General features: G+C 41.9%; 1 protein-coding gene across 4 annotated transcripts in view; it reads left to right on the top strand.

Annotated features, from left to right (window-relative positions):
- The window catches only part of LOC120722020 (vacuolar protein sorting-associated protein 13B-like), a 296,860-nt gene that overhangs the window by 188,435 nt on the left and 86,490 nt on the right, over positions 1 to 21,935 (top strand). For all 4 annotated transcript variants that reach the window (XM_040012723.1, XM_040012725.1, XM_040012724.1 and 1 more), the window contains 3 exons: positions 550 to 753; positions 6,844 to 6,970; positions 8,269 to 8,412. In XM_040012723.1, the coding sequence (XP_039868657.1) occupies positions 550 to 753; positions 6,844 to 6,970; positions 8,269 to 8,412 (475 nt within the window). The remainder of the gene's footprint in view (positions 1 to 549; positions 754 to 6,843; positions 6,971 to 8,268; positions 8,413 to 21,935) is intronic.

The following is a 21,935-nucleotide window of genomic DNA, read 5'->3' as shown; positions in this document are numbered from 1 at the left end:
CAGGGTTTAAACAATGTTTACTGCCAGCGATAAGCTGGCAAAAATCAAAACTTTATAAAAGGCAAATGATTTCACCTGAGGCCTGCAGAGGGTTTTTTTTTATCTGAGGTCTGGCTGCACAATTCCTTGGGCTTACATTTAGTCATAAATCATCCCGTAAGAAAAATGTGCTACTAAACCACTGAAAAAGCAGAAAGAAGCAGTCAGTAGTGGTTAGGGCCTAGAGCCAGAACATCTTTACTGGTTCACTACAACAGACTACCTGGTATACCCCTAGGCTCACGTACTTTATCATGACCAAGCATATAAAGTACAGCCTGACACAACCGAACCTCTATAATAATAACTAAAGTCATATTTTTTGCATTTAGTCTATTTGGCATCGGCACCTGCTTGTTGAATCTAATGCAAAGTATATTGCACAAGTGAAATTAAACTTAATTGCATTTAATGTGTCTTACTCTTTCCTTCTTACATGATGACTTACTGAACATCCAAATCTCAAAGTAGCCCTAATATGAATACTGACTCAAACTTTTTTTCATTCAGTCGTGCATTGAACCTTGGCATCCTTCGTGACCCGGGCTCAGAGGTGGAGGATCGTCAATACCAGATCGATCTTCAGTCTATCAACATTGGGACTGCTCAGTGGGAACAGCTTAAACCAGAAAAGGAGGGAATCAAAGGAGCTACATCAGCAGAGAGTGAGAGGAGCTCCCAGAACCCTGCGCTGGAGTGGAACATGGCTAGCAGGTCAGGAGCCACTTGGATGTTTCATGAGTTGCTGTGGCGAATTTAATTCTGTCTTGTATGTGTATCACAGGTAGATGTCTCTGTACCAATTACTTTTTTTAATTGACTGATCACACTTCTCACATTTTTGATCCAGAGGTGATCACTCCTATATCCCTTTGTAATCCCACTAGGAGGAAATTAATCGATGTTTTATTGATAGTATAAAACTATCAATAAGTAGTTACCCATCAAGGGCTTGACCTCTACTGCATGAACAACCATGATGACAAAATTATAGATGGTTGGTAAACATGGGAAGAATATATATGCATAGGTCAAGTCTGATGAAGTTGCCTACAAATGTGTGGCTTTTAAAAAAAATAATGTTTTACTAGTGTTTCTGATCTTTGTTTTTTTACTATTTTCATTTCTGGTTTCTGGTTTGAATCTTACTGGTTTTAAATTTCATATTTCCACCCCAGTCAGGTAGGTGCATGTGTGGGTGTATGTGTTTAATCTGCTAAGAAAGTCTTGTAATTTATATCATTCGTCTTGATGTCACTGCACCGTGTAGTTATTGAGTTAGCTCCCTATCATGCAGCCTCTCCATGCACGCTCATAATTACAAGTCCTGTCACTTTTTTCTTAGACTCGGGAGCTAAAACAAGCATGAGTCTAACAGCCTGTTTGGCCCCACATCCTTTTTTCTGCTCATGTTTTGAGAGGGAACAGGACCAAAAATCACAAAATCATAGGCAAAGGTTCCAGATTTGTTCCCTGTCAACTAAAAATAAGCCTCATGGAAGAATGCAGTGCAAAATCAACACGGGCCTGATTGAGACCGAGTGGTCTCAGGTCATTGGGACTTGCTGGCTGAGATACTCACACCTTTCACACATAGATGGGCACACTCTCCAATGCAGACACAAGCAAACAGTCATACATACTCATTAGGAATTTTTTTTTTCCTTTATTGTATTTCTTACACACAGAGACAGTATGATTGTCTTGGAAGAAGACTTTTCCAAGACAATCATACTGTCTTGGAAAACATGATAGTGATGCTCAGCCCTCAGCTCTCAGACCTCCAATAAGACCTTTTTATTGTGACAGCCAGACTTATTTCATGGGAGCTCTGTTCTTCCAGTTTCTTCCTGAAAGGCATCTTGCTGCACTTTCTCATAAAAGCAAGCACTGCTTGATTTTATGTGCTTCCTTTGTAGGGCTGTTCGATATAACGATATATATCGGATGACGATATAAAAACGTCTATCGTTTCATTTTACGCTATCGTTTGTTTCGTGGTGTCGCAAAATAAACTGTTTACGGCAATATTTTTTCATCGTTTTGATGGTCACTGTAGTGGCTATATTAATTTCTTAAAGTTCTCTATTTCTCATATATTTAATATAACCACACTACAGACGGACAAGCAACTGTTTTTATGCGTTGTGGTTAACAACAACAGCATCGCGTGTTCGCTTGTTTATGTTCCACATAAACCTTTCACAATAAAGCTCAAGATCCTGTTGAGACTTTTCAAAATAAACTGAATCACGTGAAAGAGCAGATTATTTACGGATGAGAAGTAAAAAAGAGCCGCCAGGTGCTAAAAAATAAACCTTAGACTCAAACGTTAGAACAGTCTTTTCCCCGCAGCACGCCGTGTAATAAATACTCACAAAGAAAACTGCGGCCGTTACAACTTATGTCTAGAAATGTATAGTTTCATGCATCTGTTAAAACACTCGATTCCAGCTACATGACGCGCAGCTGGAAACACTTCCCGCAAGACGAGCTGCCCGAGATTCACAGAATTTACAGAAAATGTTACATTTTTGTGATTTATGTCGTTATCAGGACGATAGAATTCTTATATCGGGATATGAGATTTTGGTCATATCGCAAAGCCCTATTCCTTTGGTTTGTGCTTTTCAGTATATTATTACTACTTCTACACCCCCATGCTACAGTGTTGTTTGGCCTGTTTGTGCTGTTGGGAAACAGATATACTAAATCACAATGGCAAAGTAAAAATAATGGGGTAAATGTTGTTTATATCTTAAAAATGGGTCATTTTAGCCTTTTGCTGGGTGACAACTAAGTAATGTGATTTATCATAATATATTATGCATTATTTAACTTTGGTGGATATAAGTGAAATGTTAATGTGAAATTATGTGAAAAATATGAATGGCACCTGTTTGAACTCATCATCTGTATAAAAGACACCTGTCCACAGCCTCAAACAGTCAGACTCCAAACTCCGCCATGGCCAAGACCAAAGAGCTTTCGAAGGACACCAGGAAAAGTATTGTAGACCTGCACCAGACTGGGAAGAGTGAATCTACAATAGGCAAGCAGCTTGGTGTGAAAAAATCAACTGTGGGAGCAATCATCAGAAAATGGAAGACATACACTGATAATCTCCCTCAATCTGGGGCTCCACGCAAGATCTCATCCCGTGGGGTCAAAATGATCATGAGAACGGTGAGCAAAGATCCCAGAACCACACGGGGGGACCTGGTGAATGACCTGCAGAGAGCTGGGACCAAAGTAACAAAGGTCACCATCAGTAACACACTACAACGGCAGGGAATCAAATCCCGCAGTGCCAGACGTGTTCCGCTGCTGAAGCCAGTGCATGTCCAGGCCCGTCTGAAGTTTGCCAGAGAGCACATGGATGATACAGCAGAGGATTGGGAGAATGTCATGTGGTCAGATGAAACCAAAGTAGAACTTTTTGGTATAAACTCAACTCGTTGTGTTTGGAGGAAGAAGAATACTGAGTTGCATCCCAAGAACACCATACCTACTGTGAAGCATGGGGGTGGAAACATCATGCTATGGGGCTGTTTTTCTGCCAAGGGGACAGGACGACTGATCCGTGTTAAGGACAGAATGAATGGGGCCATGTATCGTGAGATTTTGAGCCAAAACCTCCTTCCATCAGTGAGAACTTTGAAGATGAAACGAGGCTGGGTCTTCCAACATGACAATGATCCAAAACACACCGCCCGGGCAACAAAGGAGTGGCTCCGTAAGAAGCATTTGAAAGTCCTGGAGTGGCCTAGCCAGTCTCCAGACCTCAACCCCATAGAAAATCTGTGGCGGGAGTTGAAAGTCCGTGTTGCTCGGCGACAGCCCCAAAACATCACTGCTCTCGAGAAGATCTGCATGGAGGAATGGGCCAAAATACCAGCTACTGTGTGTGCAAACCTGGTAAAGACCTATAGTAGACGTTTGACCTCTGTTATTGCCAACAAAGGTTATGTTACAAAGTATTGAGTTGTATTTTTGTTATTGACCAAATACTTATTTTCCACCCTGATTTACGAATAAATTCTTTACAAATCCTACCATGTGGATTCATGGATTTTTTTTCACATTCTGTCTCTCACAGTTGAAGTGTACCTCTGGTGCAAATTACTGACCTCTGTCATCATTTTAGGTGGGGGAACTTGCACAATCGGTAGCTGACTAAATACTTTTTTGCCCCACTGTATATCTGTGTATCTGTTTGCCGGCTCAACTCTATAAAGAGATCATGGACACAGAAACAAACACACAGAGATTCTTTGTATTATAGTAAGAACTTCCTCTGTTTCTTGTTGGATTGTGAAAAGATAAAAATTCTTAAACCGTTGTGTTCCCTTTCCAAGAAGACAATGGAGTATATGCATGGGATGTTATCTCTAAACTCCACCTGGATGTTTTTCTGTTGTCTGTGCACCAGTTTTTATTCGCTTGTCTCTAATCCTCCAATCCTGGCCAGGTCAGCTGTAAAATAGCTCTTTTAGGTAGTGGACTTGGGCCTATATTTGTCTTACATTCTTACTACTGTGTCAGAGACGCTCACAAGAGCAAGGGGCTTCTGATCTTTAATCCAGTCACATTCTTTCTTTCTTTCACTCAATATGTTTCTCTGCAATGGGCCTAGTGCCAAGTCCACATTGTCTGAAAGGGCAATGAGGTGACATTCTGGGCTCTCACTTTGGGCTCCAGAAGATGCTAAAAATCTTTAGCATAGATTTAGCTGTCGTAAGACATACTAGAGTGGGTCTGGATTTCTGTTTCAAACTTGATGATTGTATGACCTAATATGTAACAGTTCTTTTTGCACTCAAGAGGATTGACACCCACTTTTATGGAGTAAAGGTCACTAAAGTTTGACTCCTGTTTATAATCAGAAGCTCCTAGCTCTTTATCACTGGATTGTCATTCTTCTTTAGCGTATATTTCTTTTCTGATGTTTCCTCTTTTTCCATTTAACTCCGTAAGATATCGTTTACACAATTAAGGTATACATTTATAGGCAGGTGTGTCTCTATGGTCATACTGATAAGGTCAAAGCCAGTAGTGGTGTTGGGGTCTCGTCCCAGCTCTGCCATTTAACCTTAAAGCAATGTGACTCCCCTCGCTGTAGCAGCAACAGCACTAGAAGCTCGGCAGGGCTTTGGTGCACTGCAGTGTGCTGCGCCTCAGCCTCAGCTACCAACACTACCAAGTCATAGCTGAATGTGTGAGAAAATTCCAGGACACTGAGGAGAGGGGAGCCAAGTTCACAGCTTTACTTGTCTGCTGCAATCATTAACAGAAATACACCACCTTGGTTGTAACAAGTTTTGACACACACCACTTCTAAAGTTCACACCTTTTCCTTTTTCTTTACATTGATACCCTCTCTCTCCCCCCAGCCTTAGACTAACGGTATGTTGATTCTGCTGCTTTTTGGATTTAATTCCAGTAGCGGCTGATCTGCAGCGGCCTCAGTTTGCTTCCTGAGGTTTTGTGAGGAAATTCCAGCACTGTGGATCCACTGACAGGATCTGTCCTCATCACAGTTTTTAGTTGCTGGCTAGGAAAGACCTTGTGTCACAGAGCTGCGAACTCTTCCCATCGCCCCTCCTATCAGTCGCCCAGTGCAGGCTTCCCTTTTGTTCATGCCACTGATATTCCAATTTACTGATTATTCTGCGTCCCACTGAATGAAACAAAAGTCAATCTTTCCATATTTTGTTTTTGTAATGACCCCATTGAAAGGCACGCGCACATACACAGAACCACAGGATTCTCCAGCCCACTCAGAGACTTCCATAATACTGGTAAACTGAGCTTCGGGGCTCCTAGCCTTGCTGGTGAATGATAGCACCTGTCCCCTGCAACGAGACACTCATTGTTTCAATCCCCGTCTGAAGGGAGATTAGCCAACACCAATTGGCCTCACAGATCATTTCACCTCTGAATTAGTCCTCCCTCGAACTCCCCACTCAAAGAAATGTGTCAGAAAATAATCCCTTAAGGGCACTGGTAATGCACATTTGTGTAGCAGAAGTGAATATGATATTGTTTCTGGTTAAGAACTGTACTCAAGGCCACCTAGAAACTGGGCCTTTTATAATCCCAGCCAACTATAAATATTGGAAGCTGTACTGCTTGATTGTTTTAATAGCAGCAGATGTGGCAATTAACACCACCTTATAAAGCCCACTTGTATATTTGTTTTACTGCTAACAAATGTTCCCACAAATATGACTTGATTGTGGGAATGAACATTAGTGAAATGGAGAGTTGATATGAGAAGGTTTCAGCTCGTTCGTGTGTATACAATTAAGAGCTGTTCCCAAATGAGACTTGTCTCACTCAGTCTCTGTTCAAGCTTGCAACTAAAATGCGTAAAAGAAGAAATGTAAAAAATCTCAGTGATGGCAAAAACCTTACAGATCGTTTCTACGAGGGGAAGATCAATTTTGAAGTCTCTGTTGTCAAGTTCAGCTTTTCCTCTAATGCTTTGAATCTTAAAACCTAGAACAGCCTTGAAATGCATGTTTGCCTGTCAGCACGACAATAAAACTCTGTTGTGAAGACTTTTTGTGGTTTCAACTGTGTGGTGTTGACGTGCCATCCCCAGGCAGATGGGACAGTCTCGCAAAGATTTTTTAAGTACTAACCATGAAAAGATATTAGTAAACAAAAGGAGGGGAGTTTTAGTGAAGATAAAAAGTCCTTTAGGTTTCTGTAAGGTATACAAAAGCTTGAATACATTTTTCATGGTTGAGAACAACAGTAGCAAAATAGTAGTTGATGAGGTGTCTGGTCTCTGTACAGCATCCGGAGACACCAGGAGCGCCGGGCCATCCTCACGCCGATCCTGACTGACTTCTCTGTCCGGGTCACTGCTGCTCCAGCTATCATCTTCAGCAAGAACCTGTCCCCTGACAGTGGACAGACAGAGGTGAGCATCCACTCAGCGCTACATGAAATACTGCGCATGAATTATTTCTGTAGAGAGTATTCAGATTTTCTGAATGAAAATGTCTCTGCACTGTAGAAAAGTTAAAATCCCCCGGAACTAGGGAAAATTATATCGAAACGTCAAAGTTTAAGTCTGAGAATAGACAAAGATTCTTCTTGTGCCCTTTGACCGCGACCTGTTACAACTACGACTGCAGCCATTACTCTCACAATCCGTTGCTCATATGAAAATAGACATTGATTATGTGAGATGTCAAAAGTATTTACATTTTCCTCCTAACGTACAGTAACTTACTCATTAGGAATCGGCCGTCCACCATGTAATGGGAGGTTTTTGACCCCGAGAGTTCAAACCTTTCTGCTTATACAGCTGATGTTTTCTGGCACCGCTCTCTGAGACTTCCTGCCTCTTTGATGCCTCATCCGACCACGCTAACGTGCCCCTTGACAATGCATAACAGTTAATCCATAGTTTGTGCTTAGACACACACACACACACACACACACACTCTCTCTCTCTCAATGTGATTTGTGTAACTCCCTCAGATATGGAAACTCAGAGCCAGGAACAACAAAACACAACTTTGAACTAAGTCGTGTAGAACAATTTCTATAATAAAAATCATATTCATTTTGTCTAACCGCTAACTACTGTTAGCAGATTTATGCATGGTTCCCACACAAATGTAAAAGCTATTGCTAATGAATCATTAATGTATTGAATGTATTATAGCAGTATGTGGTTTACATTTGTTCCTCGCCAGGCTATTCTGTAACTGTTATTGTAACCTTAACATGTTCGACCAGTCACTTTGACCGCTAACAGAACTACTAATATTTATAATGTTAATGCACTTCTTATGTTACTATAAATCTAAATGAGAAAAAAGACAGTAGTGACTTTAATTTAAAGCTCAGAATTGACAAAATAAAATTAAAAAACAGTGGCAATACCCTTTGTGGGTTATTGCGCTAGGTCTGCCATGTGTGCGTGTGTGTGGTTCAGTCCACAGTGTTGGTGAGTAATATCCTTTTAGATGTAACCTCCAGCCTGAGTTTTGAACTGCTGGCTGTGGGTGGGACCCCAGAGAGCACAGAGGGAAGAGCGGAAGAAGAGACAGACTTAAGTAAAGATACAAAGATAGTGAGGAGATGGAAAGTAAATAGAAGCGTATACAAGTTACAAAAGATGTTTTCAATGCATTTCCTGTTCTCTCCTCCTACTTCTTCTGTTCATTTTGTCCCCCCCTTTTTTTTTTAACTCCCTTTTTTCTCTAGGAGGTGGTGGTGTGTGGCCACTCTCTGGAGGTTAATGTGACTAGCAGTCTGGATTTCTACCTCAGTATTGCTCAGGTCCACCTCCTTCATCAGCTTCTCAGCGACAACATGGTGGGGATGGACGCTCCAGAGAAAGGCTTTGAGGTACATTATAGTGACGTTCCAGCACTACATACAAAATCAAAACCACCCCCTGTTTAAACTTAAAGATGTTTAAACAGTCAGCCTGTGCAGCAATACACAGTTCTCAGTGCTTCTGTCTACCTGAAAGTCCTGTGTCTGTGAGCATAATCTCACACTGCTTGCGATTCTGGATCTCCTCCATTTTGGTTTCAATTTAACTTAGAGGAGTCAAATCTAGTGAGTGGATTCAGGTGGTTTGCACTGAATCCTCTCCCCGAGATGTCTGAGGACAGCACATGTCAGCACTGGAGGACAGATTTGCAGTGATCCCTCATACCCATGAATATTAAAGAATGAGCATGCACTTGGTTGGGCTCCTGATCCTGGCCTGGCTCCTTTGGTCCTGTAGACTGTGGGTGAAATCACACCAACTAGTGCTCACATAAACATATGCAACACAGGTCACAGTGACATCAGGTGGAATTTTGACTCACACATTCATGCACAACACAAACGTCTTGGTCCATATGGGCACTTACATACTGACAAACAAAGCTACATACATACATAGTATGGACATTTTAGCTGGAGTAAGGTTATTTGAGTAGTTTAACTATGGTTTCTGTAATACTAAAGCTTTGTTTCTTCGGTGTAACAAACCTGAAGTCATGTGTGACTAACAACTCTTTTTATTTCAGGAACTTTTCCTGTAGATATGTGCTGTGCTGACATTAGCTGGATACTGTACATCTGCCAAAAGATCACTTTGTTGATACTTATGGCTTATTAATTTTTACCCACTAGTCTGCCACAAGTTCACATGAAGCCAATTACTAATCATTGAGCAGCGCAATGCTTGTTTGCTCAAAAATCTATCATTATTATTTCCCAATACTGTGCTCTTAACTATTAGCCGTGACTATTTTGGGTGAATCCAACACATTTAAATATTTACTCACTCAGAGCAAGGCTGTTCTCTAATGTGGGCTTAGTTTACTGCGCTCTGCTCAGCTGCAGCTTTCAGGGCCCTTCCTATTGTTTACAGGACAGGGAGCTCCCAGGCGCCATTTGCCCCGTCTGACCGCTTAATGAAGCTTTCTAATGGAACACAATATAAAAATATTTACCAGCTGTGGTGAGGATGGGAGTTGTAGATGAGGGAAGGGGACAGGGGAAAGAAGAACGGGGGTAATGGGATGAAGTGAAGTGAGTTGATAGTGATTTTACTGTTATCTCCTCTTAACATTCTTTATGGGACGATGTGTGCTTAAGTGCAATGACTGCGTCAGATGACGCAGATAAAGGCCTCTGTAACCTGAAGTAGGCTTTCTCAGGCAAAGTAACAAGTTAAACTTTGTAATCATGTAAACACTGTACAATCTAAAATGGATTAGGACAACTTGGACTAATACAACCGTGTAGAAATGGTTAAGAGAAAGGCGCAGTGTGAAGTTTCCTTATTTCTTTTTTTTGTTCTTCATTTGTTACTTGCACGGTAAGACCATGGGAGGTGCCTGCTGTGCATCTGGTCTTGATTTGGGTGATCTCTGAGCCCTCACCCTTGACTTGTAATGATTCATGGCTTGATTCTGTTGAGGGGCAGCTAACGGCTACAGAGGGTTCATCCAGGTTCAAGGCAGGATGAGAAATTTAAGCAGCTATTCTGGGAGGACTATTGGCAACTGTTTGAAAACTGCAATATGTTATCCACCCCCCCCCCCAAAAAAAAAAAAAATTGTTAGGGTTCACCCTTCAAGAAGGGTGATTTAAATTGGATTGATCACGGTTTATTTTTTCCATTAATCTCTAAAAACAATGAAATGTAATGCAACTTAATGTATGATGTAGCATCAGTTTTGCTCAGCTTTGCAACACCTTGGCTCACAGTGCAGTCCTGACATGCACCCGAAACATTCCTCTGTGAATTTGGTTTTCTTGTTGAGCTTCTCCAGCTGGAGGAGATGAGATTCCAAATAATGTTAAGGACACTGTGACAGTAGCCGCTGTGTTTATGTTTTTACCCCCAGGCTTTTTCCTAGTTTATACAAGTTTAGGAGCTGTCAATTTTTTGTGCAAAAATATGCATCCGACTGTTTTTATTACTTCTCTTTTTTTCATCGGGATTAGGTGAAGTAGAAATTACCCACAAGGTCCAGAATGATGTAATATCAATCACTGCTTTTTGAGAAGTTAGATGTACTTGTGATGGTTCAGCTTTCATGTTTTTTTCATGTATTTCCATACATGCATTTTTAAATTCTTTTGGTCACAGTTATTAACCAGGGGAGGCTATTATGACTTTTCTGCTTTTACCTTATTTATGTCATATGCATGATACAGTGTGCCTTACTGTTTTATAGCAGTGACATTACACAGCATAACAGTATCATTAACAGTGAGCTCAGTCAGTGTGTCTTCACCTCTGTGCAGCTGCAGAGCTCGGAGGTTATACTGAATAAATGTGGTCTGGCTTTGACTTTTTTGGACATTCTGTAAAACTATTTGTACCTCCATCTATCTCGGTGTCGTAAGTCTTTTGGCAGCTGAGTCTGTCCGGCTGCTTGGCCCTTCAACAGGGAGGTTAGTATGACTTAGACATGATCAGGTCTGGTGTGTACGGATCTACAAAAACCCATTTCACAAGCTGCAGAGCCCTCTAGTGGTGTTTTGAACTAAGGCATTTAGGCCCCACTCCCACCCCCTGCTAACACATTTCACCCACTGTCATCATAGAATATCAGAAGTACATACCCTGACAGTGTTCAGAGTGTGGGTTAAGAACAGGTAGAGTCAACAATCTTCAGGTTTCATGTAATAAAGTTCAGATGTCTTTCCATTTGTAATTTCCACAGTATTAGAAACTGGATTTGGAATGTCTTTTTTTAATTCAATCCCAGCTTCAGTAATGATATTTATAGAATTTGGCATTTTTTGTTTGTTCTTATTTTATACAACCTGTTCAAAAGATTCAATTAAAACCAGGTCCCAGAACTCAAGCATCTGGTACAGGGGAGTTGTTTTTGTTGTGCTCCAACAAACCATCTCCGTTCTCACAGTCAGCACTGTCCCCAGCTAGAGTTTAAATTAAACACTGCTCTTTACTCACTCTCTCTTATTTCCAAATCCTTTCCTCTGATTTTTTTTCTTTTTTCTTAGCATGCTGTTTGTCTTGAACAGATTCTCCACAATCCCAGGCACTCATTTCAAACGGTTCCATTGCCCCTCACAGCTGTGTTTTATTGTCTTGGTTAATGAATTTGTTTTGTAGGGGCTTTTGGGTTCCCTGGCAGTGGTGAGGCAAGACACTCGTTCAGGCAGCGCGTTCAAGTGCTGTGTGTGATTTCAGTCATTTCTAGACACTGTGCTGTGTTCAGAGGAGTCTGTCCACACATACACATTGTTATGGCTTTTCCATGCATACATACAGATGTTAGATTTTTATTTTCTCATAATCTCTTTCATACCCTCTTATTGTGCTTTATCGACAGTTACCAGTTTCCACTTAAAATGATTGAGATGCAAAACATGTGCTTCTTTATGACCGAACAGCTGATTTCTAAGCACTAGATAAGCAGATGTGTTGCTCCTTGAATCACTTCATCGTAGGGATGTTTATTGCAGCATTATGATCCGTCATTTTTTGTGCTCGATGTTAATGATGATAAAGTGAGGCTGAGTTCAGTTTAAGCAGCAGGAGGACCCTCAGCCAGGGAGTTATGAATAGATGATGGAGCAGTTTGTGGTACTTATCTCACTGCTATGTCATCAGCTGTGTCACCAAGCAACACAGAAATGCAGACCCATACCATGCACGCACACACACACACACTCTGTCATACACATTGTTTCCACATTCTCAACATGGTAACTGTATTCTGCTTTTATTTGGGAGCCAGGACTCTTAATGGTTCTTTATGACTGAACAGCTGACCTGTGTGTGTGTGTGTGTGTGTGTGTGTGTGTGTGTGTGTGTGTGTGTGTGCATTCTGTGTGTCAGCTCTGCTATGACGTTATTTGTTCTCTAGAAGACAGAGTAAGAGATTTAGATGACAGTGTGTGAAAGTGTGCAAGTTTGTTCCTGACAGTCTTTCAGTTATTCTGTATCATTTTCTGATTTTACTGTGTGCCTTTTATACGCTTGCTACAGTAATAAGCAAACATATTATTTTAGCAGTGATAATAATGCTTTTTTATTTTTATCACTCTCTTTCACACACACACAGACACACATAGTAAAAAAAGCACATACAGAGGCAACCCGGGTCAGCCATGTGCTCGTACCACAGTGTTAGAGGAAAATACCCTCTGGTGCAGGGGAAGTCCCGGTCGGCTTCATCTTCCACCTCATCCTGGGATGATTACACGCATGGGAAACGGGGATTTAGACTTCCTCCAACACTCATGTACACACACACACACACAAACAAACACACATACATCCCCACTGATGCCAGTGCACACACAAACATGTAAAGGGTTGTATACAGGTTTACAAGATGTTATCAGGTTGGACTGTCTGAATTATAAATCCTAGAAAATACATCAAGTTCCCAGTCACCCATTATTGCCTTCTCTCTGTTTACCTTGTCCAACTTTCTTTCCCACACTGTCTATCCCATTCAATCTTTTCTCCATCGTGGAACTGGCACGTCTGCTTGCTGGAAGAGTGTTGGCTCTTCCATAGCTAGCTAGTTACTGGACTAAATGGCTGCTATTGGGCAGGGTTCCTCCTCTGGAGACAATAATACTGTGCTGTTACATCTGTTTAGTCTTAAATGTCTACCCTTAAGGAGGCATAGTGGCTTTTTTTCCCTGAAATAATTGTCCACACAGCCACACTCAACTACACTTACTAGATTTAAAAACTGTCCCTTATAAAAAAACCGAGTTTAGTGTGTTTTATGGTTTAAAATAAAATGTCATAGTGTCATGTATACTGATGTGCCATACTGTTTCGTGATGGGGCCTCCTCAGAGCTCCCATTAGTCTGGGATTACATGAGCAAACAGAATACAGTTCTGTGACAGGTCATCCTTTCAAATATCTTGAGAATTTTGCATAATGTTAAGTATAATAACCAAATAAAAGTAACTCACTCTTACCAAATACTGCTAAATGTTACTGTGGGAGCGTGGAAGCCTGATGGCCTGTATATAGCTCTCTTTCACGTAGGAGTGTTAGCTGGATGTCAAAAGCACGTAGGACAGCTTATCTTAGCCACGGTGCTGTTGACAAGCTTGGCTCAGCGAGCGACCTGCGGCCGAATCCTCGTCTGTATATGTTTAAAGTAAACCGTTTCCCAAGCCACTCCTCTTTGTGATGAGTGTTTCATATTGTCTTGTAGCTGTTGAGCTTTGAGAACTCGAGTATCTTTCTTGACCTCTGATCTTTCCAGGACAGTAAGGTGTCAGAGGATCTTTTCAGTGCTCTGCTGGCCAACAGAAATAAGGAGACATGAAATGAGGGTAAAAATCTAAAGCATGGAAAAGTAACAGAGCAGACAGTGGAGACAGCTTGAGAGAGGTTTGCCAAATGAGAGAAGAAGGAAGAGAGTAAGGAAGAAATGTTCAAAGATGAGTACAGCGTCTGAATGTGGTGTTTGCTTTGATTCCTGTCTCCGTCCAAAGAATTTGTCTGTAAAGCTGGGAGCTGATGTTCCTGAGAGGTCAGCTCTTAACCAGTCAACCTGGCTATTAACCCTCTCTGAGGGCCAGATTCCTTTCACCCTGACCTTTTCCCATCCTGCTTAGCACTATTTTCATTCGCCCGGTTGCTGCTGAGAGGAATAATAAATAAAGCTCCTTGTGCAGCTGTCTCCTTTTCCATTTTGGCTGCCTTAGATCTGTAAAGTAAGTGTCGTCTCAGCTTATCTTAAACATACATATTTTCATAGCCAATGTTCATCTCGCTGCCCTTCTTTTGTTATGAAACCATATCTTTTTCTTTTTTTCCCTGTGTCTAACTGACCCTTCTGTGTGAATCAACTGCTAATTGACAGCCAGTCATAACAGCTCACCTTCCCTGTTCAGCCTCTGCACTCCAACCAACCTTCTTCTCAGAGCATAACCGTGGCACATTCTTAAATTGGCCCCTTGGAAACTCAATCTATTTGAGATCAGTAGCAGCTGAATTTGCTCTCTCCTCAATCGGTTTTGGCAAAATTGGCGTGAAAACTCCAGATAAAATCACAAAGCTCGGAATTCTGTTAGAGCAGGGAAACAAATGGTGCCTTTGAGGAAAGGCAGGAGGCCCCCGCCGTGAACCCAGAGATCGAGTGACAACTCAGGTGAGCAGGAGTGCCCTCTCTCTCTGCCTGCAAGGGAAACAGGGTCATAAACCCAGGGGACTAGTAAAAGCAATGTGCAGTCCAGCTAGCAGACACTATGGTAGATTTTGTTCAGTGTAAAAACAGAATTTTTGTCCAGTGAAGTGAAAAGAGGAAATAGTTGTGGGGGTATTTTTTCTTCCATCCACCTGTAAAAGCAAGATTCCACCTAGAAAAACAGGTGATGGGGAAGATTAAGTAACTCGAACATTGCAATAAAAGTGTGAGTGTGTAGTGTCTTTGTTATTCTCCTTTTTCTTTCTTGTCTTTTTGCGTTATGGTCTGCAGTAGCATTGAGTTCTGCTAAAACAAAACGCGACATCCTTAATTCAGTTAATTGAAAGATTCACAAGAGGTCATTCAGCGACGAGAGTAGTTGTAATGTGTACTGCATTATGGCGTGAGTTATTGTGCCACATGTGTTCTTAATGTTAGTGATGGAGGAACCGAGCATTATTCCATGTATACATGAACTGTTATCTATCAGTACATTTGTGAACTGAATATGTTTAAGTTTGCGACTGGAACTGAAACCTGATAGCAGCGTGTAAAACCCACATGAAGTCAAGGTAATGACAGATATGCACGGGTAAGTTCCATGTAGTCACCGGAGACACAACTGAAAAACGTAGCTCAGATGGTTTAAATAATCAGGACGTCGGCTTGATTTTGTACTTCACCTGCTTCAGTTTGTCTTCTTGGATGAGCTCCAGTGTACATGTCGAAAAATGAATCACCAGATGCCCCCTTCACACAGGTGTTTCCTTCCATGTAAGCTGCTTCTGAATCCCCCCAGCCATCCATGCAGTCAGTTTATCATTACTTTGAACATGTGAAATTGTTTGTTCTCCTAAAATGAGCCTTTGAGCTACGTTCATGTTCATTTTTCTGTCTGCAGATCATTTATTTTGTTAGTTTAGCCTTGTCCTCTATAGTATGTTTCCATTATCAGGGTCCTTCTTGGTCAGCCAAGTCAGGGGATAGGGGGTCTTACATAATTCTCCTTTGAGAGCCTAACATGCAGAACCCGAGAGCTTTTGTCTCACTCGACCCTCGTAGCTAATCCAGGCACAAATTACAGGAAGATTACTTCAATCCTCCTGCTGTAAATAGACAGAGAGCCAGGATTGTTTTTGTCTTCATGCCACTTTTGAGTTTTCAGTGCAGTCTTAAGTGCATATTTGTGTGTGTCTCCTCACTTATGAAGCGGTGCGCTCTTACTCTGTCTCTTTTCGAAATTGTGAGCGTGTATGTGCGGGCTTCCTGGAGCGTGAGCTGATCACAGCAGCATCGCTCCCAATCTTGTATAAGACCACCTGGTGAGCATCTGCCTCCTACACCTCCCACCCTGTCCTGCTCCAAACAGCCTCACATCACCTCAGGACTCTGTTGTTTCCCCTGCTGTTACTCTCTGCTCACAAACTTGTAACTAAAGCAGAGAATACAGAGATGGCTGGCAGGCAGCACAAGTTTCAGAAGAACACTCCACGACTTAATGAAAGGCATTTCTGCAGCTTTTTGAAGTCTCTTAGACATTTGCTTTCTTGAACCGCCAAGGTCATGCTGAAGACAATGCAGTTTGAGGTTTCTTTTGTTGTTTGTTTGTTGAAAACATAGCGCCAAAGCTAATGATGTATGGCCAAAACCTCGGATGAGAAATCTTAAGGTACTTTGCTGCTTTATTCTTTATTGTGAGACCATGAGCGACGGTGCGTGTCACACTTTGCTTTGCCAGTGAAAATGTAACGAGCGATGAGATGTGTCAAGAACGCATAATCGCTGCCAGTGTCTTCACAGAGACACCACTGGTCTAACATCTAAAGTCAAGCTCCGAGATGTCTCACAGTAGCTCAGCGAAAGGGACTTTTATGCCCACTTTCAGAAACAACTTTGACCACCGTTAATCTCACCTCACTCAGGGACTTTTGGTATATACTGGAGCCTGTATTTTAGATTAGAAAATTGCTCCCACACAGATCTCAAAAATAAACAGGGATGGTGAGGGCTAACGAGAGCCAGTTGTGCTCTGCTCCATCCCTGTGGAAAAACAGAAGAAAAGTACGTCTGATGAATATTCTGCTGCTGTGGGGGCTAGGATCATAGCGGCTCAGAGAAAAGACAGACCCCAGGGTGCTTCTGTCTCACTGTGACTTCTCATCATGGTTTTTCCCCCCTCATCTGGCCTTCAAGTTATTGTAAACAGGTACCCTGTAAAATGTTACGAGCCTGGGTGCAGTTGTTTAGGTATATCGGACGGGAGTCGGTATGTTTTCATATTAAGTGCATAAAGGCCATCAGACGACATTTATCAGCGGTGTTCGAGCTGCCAAGTCCTCCATTTAGCTTTAAAATTTCACTTTTGTAACTCTGCTTATTTAGTTTATCTTGTATCATGTTCATTATTAATGATGGAAGCATTTGGTGATAAAGTCTGTTCAGCAGTGTCTGATTGCAGCCAAGAGATTATGTCGGATGAGCAGAGAGAGTCTGTGTATCATTTCTGAATACTTGCATCATGACGGTCGGCCGCTTTCCCTCCTTTGTTTGTTTTCACTAACACACTTGTGGTGTTAATCTAGAAATTGTCTTGTGCCGTCTTTTGAACGCTTCCTTCGGCGAGTTAGGCAACTGCATTGCATCCTGATTATATAAAGAGCTTGTGCTATTGTTGCGATATGGGGTAATTCCTGCACGTCCTCACAGTCACCCCTAACCTAAGCAGTAGATTTGATTGGTGCGACATAATTGTGAGGATTTGGGTTTAGATGGTGGATCTGACGGGGATGACTGAAGCAATACATCTCCTGTTGAGCTTTAAGGGTGGTGTCTGTCAAACTTTTTAAATCATTCTTGATTGCCAGAGATTTGGAGCGGGGCATGGTGGGTTTGGCGAGCTTCTCCAAGGGCCTGGAGTCACACTGGGAAGGCCTCGGGCTTAAACTCAACGTGTTGAGCACACTACTGTAGCCTGCGTAATGTCAGCGCTCTGGATGCTGCTCTGATGTACTAAGCAATGGCAATCTGCATTCTATTTGTAGCAAAATATTTGTAAGCAAGCTAATGTCGTGAGCAGGCATGAGAGAAAAACGTTTTTGAAGTTCAATTATAAAACAGAGGCTTTGGTCGCCACATCTTCCAGAGCCAGGTCTTTGTTGAGAAGCAAACTGTAGTTCCCCAGATGGACTACATTAACTCGCTCTCTTTACAGTTGTTCTTTCCATTCTCCCGCCTTTATCATTTCGCATCTTTGTTTCTGGGCCAGAGCTTTTCCAAACTATAGGGCAGCTGGAAACCAAAGAACATCATCTCTGTATTCATGTTCTTGTCGGTTCATCTTTCCTTTGTTTTTTCAGTTAGGTGTTTCACAAGCCCCTCTCTCATGCTCCTCTGTTTAGACCAGCCATCTCCTCGCTTCTGCCCCAGTCGGTCTTTCCGGATGAAAAGTGTTCCAACTGACCCAGTGCTTTAGGAATGTCAACATGCATAAATTATTACTGTCACCGCAGTGTTTGCTTTCCCCCCGTGAGTCACGTGGCATCAAAGGAGCGAGAGATTCTCTGACATGGTAAGCAAAATATTCCCACATTGTTATTCCTTTGGTCCACACCAATAGATGGAGAAATGGAGTAAGGAGAGATATCTGGGGACCTGAAGCGTGGAAGGAAAAAACAAAATGGTTCGGATATTGTCTCTCGTGTTCCTTTGAGAAACATGTTGCTAAACCCTGGCGGAGTAAACCCACCCACCAGCATTACTGGGTGGAGGGAGCTTGTTAAAATGGCCCCACTTGGCGCCCTGAGCTTTGGAGTACACTGTTTAAAGTACAGTCGACAGTCACGCCGAAGCACTCGGCATCCATTTGCGAGCTCTGGGGTCACGACCTTCCTTTACCTCTTTGTTGTGGTTCAGTTAAAGTGCATAGCAGGTTGCCTTTGTTATTGAAACAAAGTTTAGTGTGCTAAATGACTGCCTTTGATGCCCTTTCTTGCTCTGCATTATGGCGTACAAAGCAGTGACTTCATATTATAAATGTCTTCCCTCCTCTGTTTTCCTCAAGAAAATAAGCAAGTGAGTTGTGGTTTCTAATGGCATGTGGTAAAGTATTATTGTTATTTTGATTAAGATGAGGTATTGCTGCATTGAAGTTTTCCTTCATTGGCACAATAACACAGAGGCCTGCTATCAGCTTTATGCTTCTGGTAAACAAAAGTGGGTAGCACAGCAGGGGCTTAACATATAAACTTTGATGTAGTCAAGATACAGAAGTTAATTTCAATGTAGGCATTTTGCAAGCAAGTAGCTGAACTGAATAGTGCTGTCAGAAAGATTTAGTAATGACTTCCCGTGTTTTTCAATGGGAATTCTACTGGAGTTACAAGAGAACATGGGAAAAATGTGATAAACCATTTTTCTACTAAAAATGCATGAAAAGTGGCTCAGTTCCCTAAGCTGACCTCACCTGGCTGCTATGGCTACTGCAACAGCCTGTCATTCACTGGAGGAATTCAAGCTGAAGCATTTCACTAATAAATCAAGAAATCTCTGTATGCCTCTCTGTGTGCTCTACACATATCTCATCAACCATTCATCCAGTCTGCTTCAAACGTGGCCAGTGTATTGCTTGGGGATAAAGGAATTTTAGTCTCATTTAGTGCTATTTTTGTGGGTTTTTATCCTGTTGCACCATTTCAGTCTGGGAACTTTTGGGAATCCTTGTATTATAAGAACCTGAATGTAGTCGGACTACAGTTTGGATATGTGGCTATTAAATGGGCCGTCTTGAAAGGAATAATAGTCACCTTTGTTACTTGGATCGTATTTATTTTATTCTTTCCTGTCGACTACCATGGACTTCCCTACCATCTTAAAAATCCAGATTTTCATGTTCTCTGATCCCTGATCCCAAATGGCAACTTTCTTTTCATTCATCTGGAAAGCATCAACTGCATATGTGATATTCAAATGTAAAAAGTATGCTGTCATATTTGACTAGCCAGCCAGCACTGTGAACGGGTGGCATTTGGATGATGTGACACTTGCTTCCGAGTCTTAGCCTTTCTTTAGCAAGCTGTTCTGAGTTACACTGATAGAAATGGGGTCAGGAGTCACACAGATGCACTGTGATATGATTGGCACTCAGGAGACTCATGGTTTCACACTTTGGGGATTATCCTTCATTTTCCAGAATGCTCTGCCTGGAGACTCTGATGGGATGACCTCACGATTGGCTGGTGGGGGTTCGGGTGTGGAGGGATGTGTATGTGTGCGTAGTTGCACGTTCATGATCACGATCACCTAAGTCCAGAGGAAGATTGCATTGGGATCTGGAAAGAGCGTTTCCAGTGAAACCATTATATAATATAATAGAAAGTAATAGCTGGAAAAGGGGATTCCAGCTGGGACTGGTCCTGTAGTTACAGTCAATGTTTGTATTTTAAATTTATTGCCCTCAATAATTGAATAAATTGGTATAAAGTTAATGCATATAGAGGTATATGTTTTCTTTGTATACATGCTGTTTTTTTCCAGTTAGTAGGTACAATAGGGATCTAACTAAGCTGCAAGAAGAAGAAGCAGCAAGTTAAAGTGATTGAATAGCCACTGACTTCATGTGTGTTTATGCGTACATGCTTGTGAATACACTGATTGAATGCACGAACTTATGAACACTGTGCTTTTGGCACGTTTTTTCATTGTCTCTCTTCCTGCGTGGCTCTGATTGTGTTCCCCATCATCCCTTATTCCACTTGTAAGCACATCTAAATATAGACCAAAAATTTGCTTAGGGGGCACTCTGCTAGTAGTGGTGGTTAAAGAGAAGATGGGGTATTTGCTGTAATTGTAAATGCATGTGTACAGCCTACGTTTGGGAAGGGAGAAAAGCATAAAGAGCGTCTGGCAGGTTCTGCTGGCTCGCTCTCTTTCCCAGCTGCTATGCAGCTTATTTGTCCCTTCCAGTGTCGGGTGCTCCTCGGAGGGGATGTTTTGCCTTTGCTGAATACCTTTTCAAATACCTCCTTACCTCAATGCAAGTTTCACTCGCTTAACTTAACACACATGGAGACAAGTCCAGGCCCTTTCTGCCTTCTCTCTCCTCCTCATTGCTTGGAAAGTCTGACATTTCTACAGAAAAGAAATGCACACATCCTGTCCTCATTATGGCAGAGAAAGGAAGGGGATCTGGCTAGGCCAATCCTATGGAAGCCCCACACATGAGCCCAGTTGAACAGAACAGGCAGGCATGCTGCTGCGTTTTATATGGCTCTTGTTCTTAGCCTTTGATGACACTGTTTAGAATAGGAAATATCTAATAAGTCAAGTATTCTGTCTAATGTGCTGCCAGTGGGTTTAGTGTTTGCCTGGAGGTCTTGAAACACTATCTCCGCCACAGCAATAATATACATTTAAAATTCTCATTGGAGTGTGTGGAAGGGAGTGATGCAGAGAAAGAGAGGGGGCAGCTGAGAGTACATGCTGTAATAGCAACCATGTGCAGACTGGAGCAGATGAGGGTGGGAGAGAATGGGACACACCTTGGGTCTGTCTCCTGTGTTTTACAATTCATCATGTTTCAAAAGACAGCAGTAGCTAATCGAAACTGACGTTGTTCCTGTTTACATGGATGGGAAACACTGGGGATAGGCCTCAGTCATGGTGTAACTGTGGTGTTGGAACTGGTGAGTAACTGACTACTCATGCTGCGTCTAACAAACCTGTAGAGTATAAGAGGAGGGATTTTTTTTGATGTGAAGTAGTGGTCAAACACACCAGACCCACCTTATATGCTTACATGAGACCTGTTTGCATTCTTTCATTTTTTCCTTTTTTCTTACGTCAGCCTCTGCTCCACTTTAACAAAGTGCTTCTGTGTGTTGTGATCCAAACAGTTTTTCTTAGCATCTAGAAATGTTTCCACACATTTGGGAATTTTTTCAAAAAGTCAAATCATTTGGATATTCCAGCTATATATGTCAGTTCTGGAAACATGTCCAGTAAGTGATTTGGTTGGTAGCATTTAGTTTTAGTTATTTGTCTCATATCTATCCCATGGGAGCTAATGGCAGCTTCTTTGTAGCCTTGGAAGATGGCATTCTTTGGTAGCAGAATAAAGATGCCTGTTTTCATTGTCACTTGAAATCCAGCAACAGTGCTCGCGTTGATTTATATCATCTGTCACTGCAAGCTTTTTATTGCCACAACGGCTGGAACCCTCCCGACA

Source organism: Simochromis diagramma, unplaced genomic scaffold, assembly GCF_900408965.1.
Source record: "Simochromis diagramma unplaced genomic scaffold, fSimDia1.1 OVJJ01000618.1, whole genome shotgun sequence".
NCBI classification, from domain to species: domain Eukaryota; kingdom Metazoa; phylum Chordata; class Actinopteri; order Cichliformes; family Cichlidae; genus Simochromis; species Simochromis diagramma.
The sequence above is the reverse complement of the archived record's forward strand: the minus strand, read 5'-3'. Positions and strand labels throughout refer to the sequence as shown.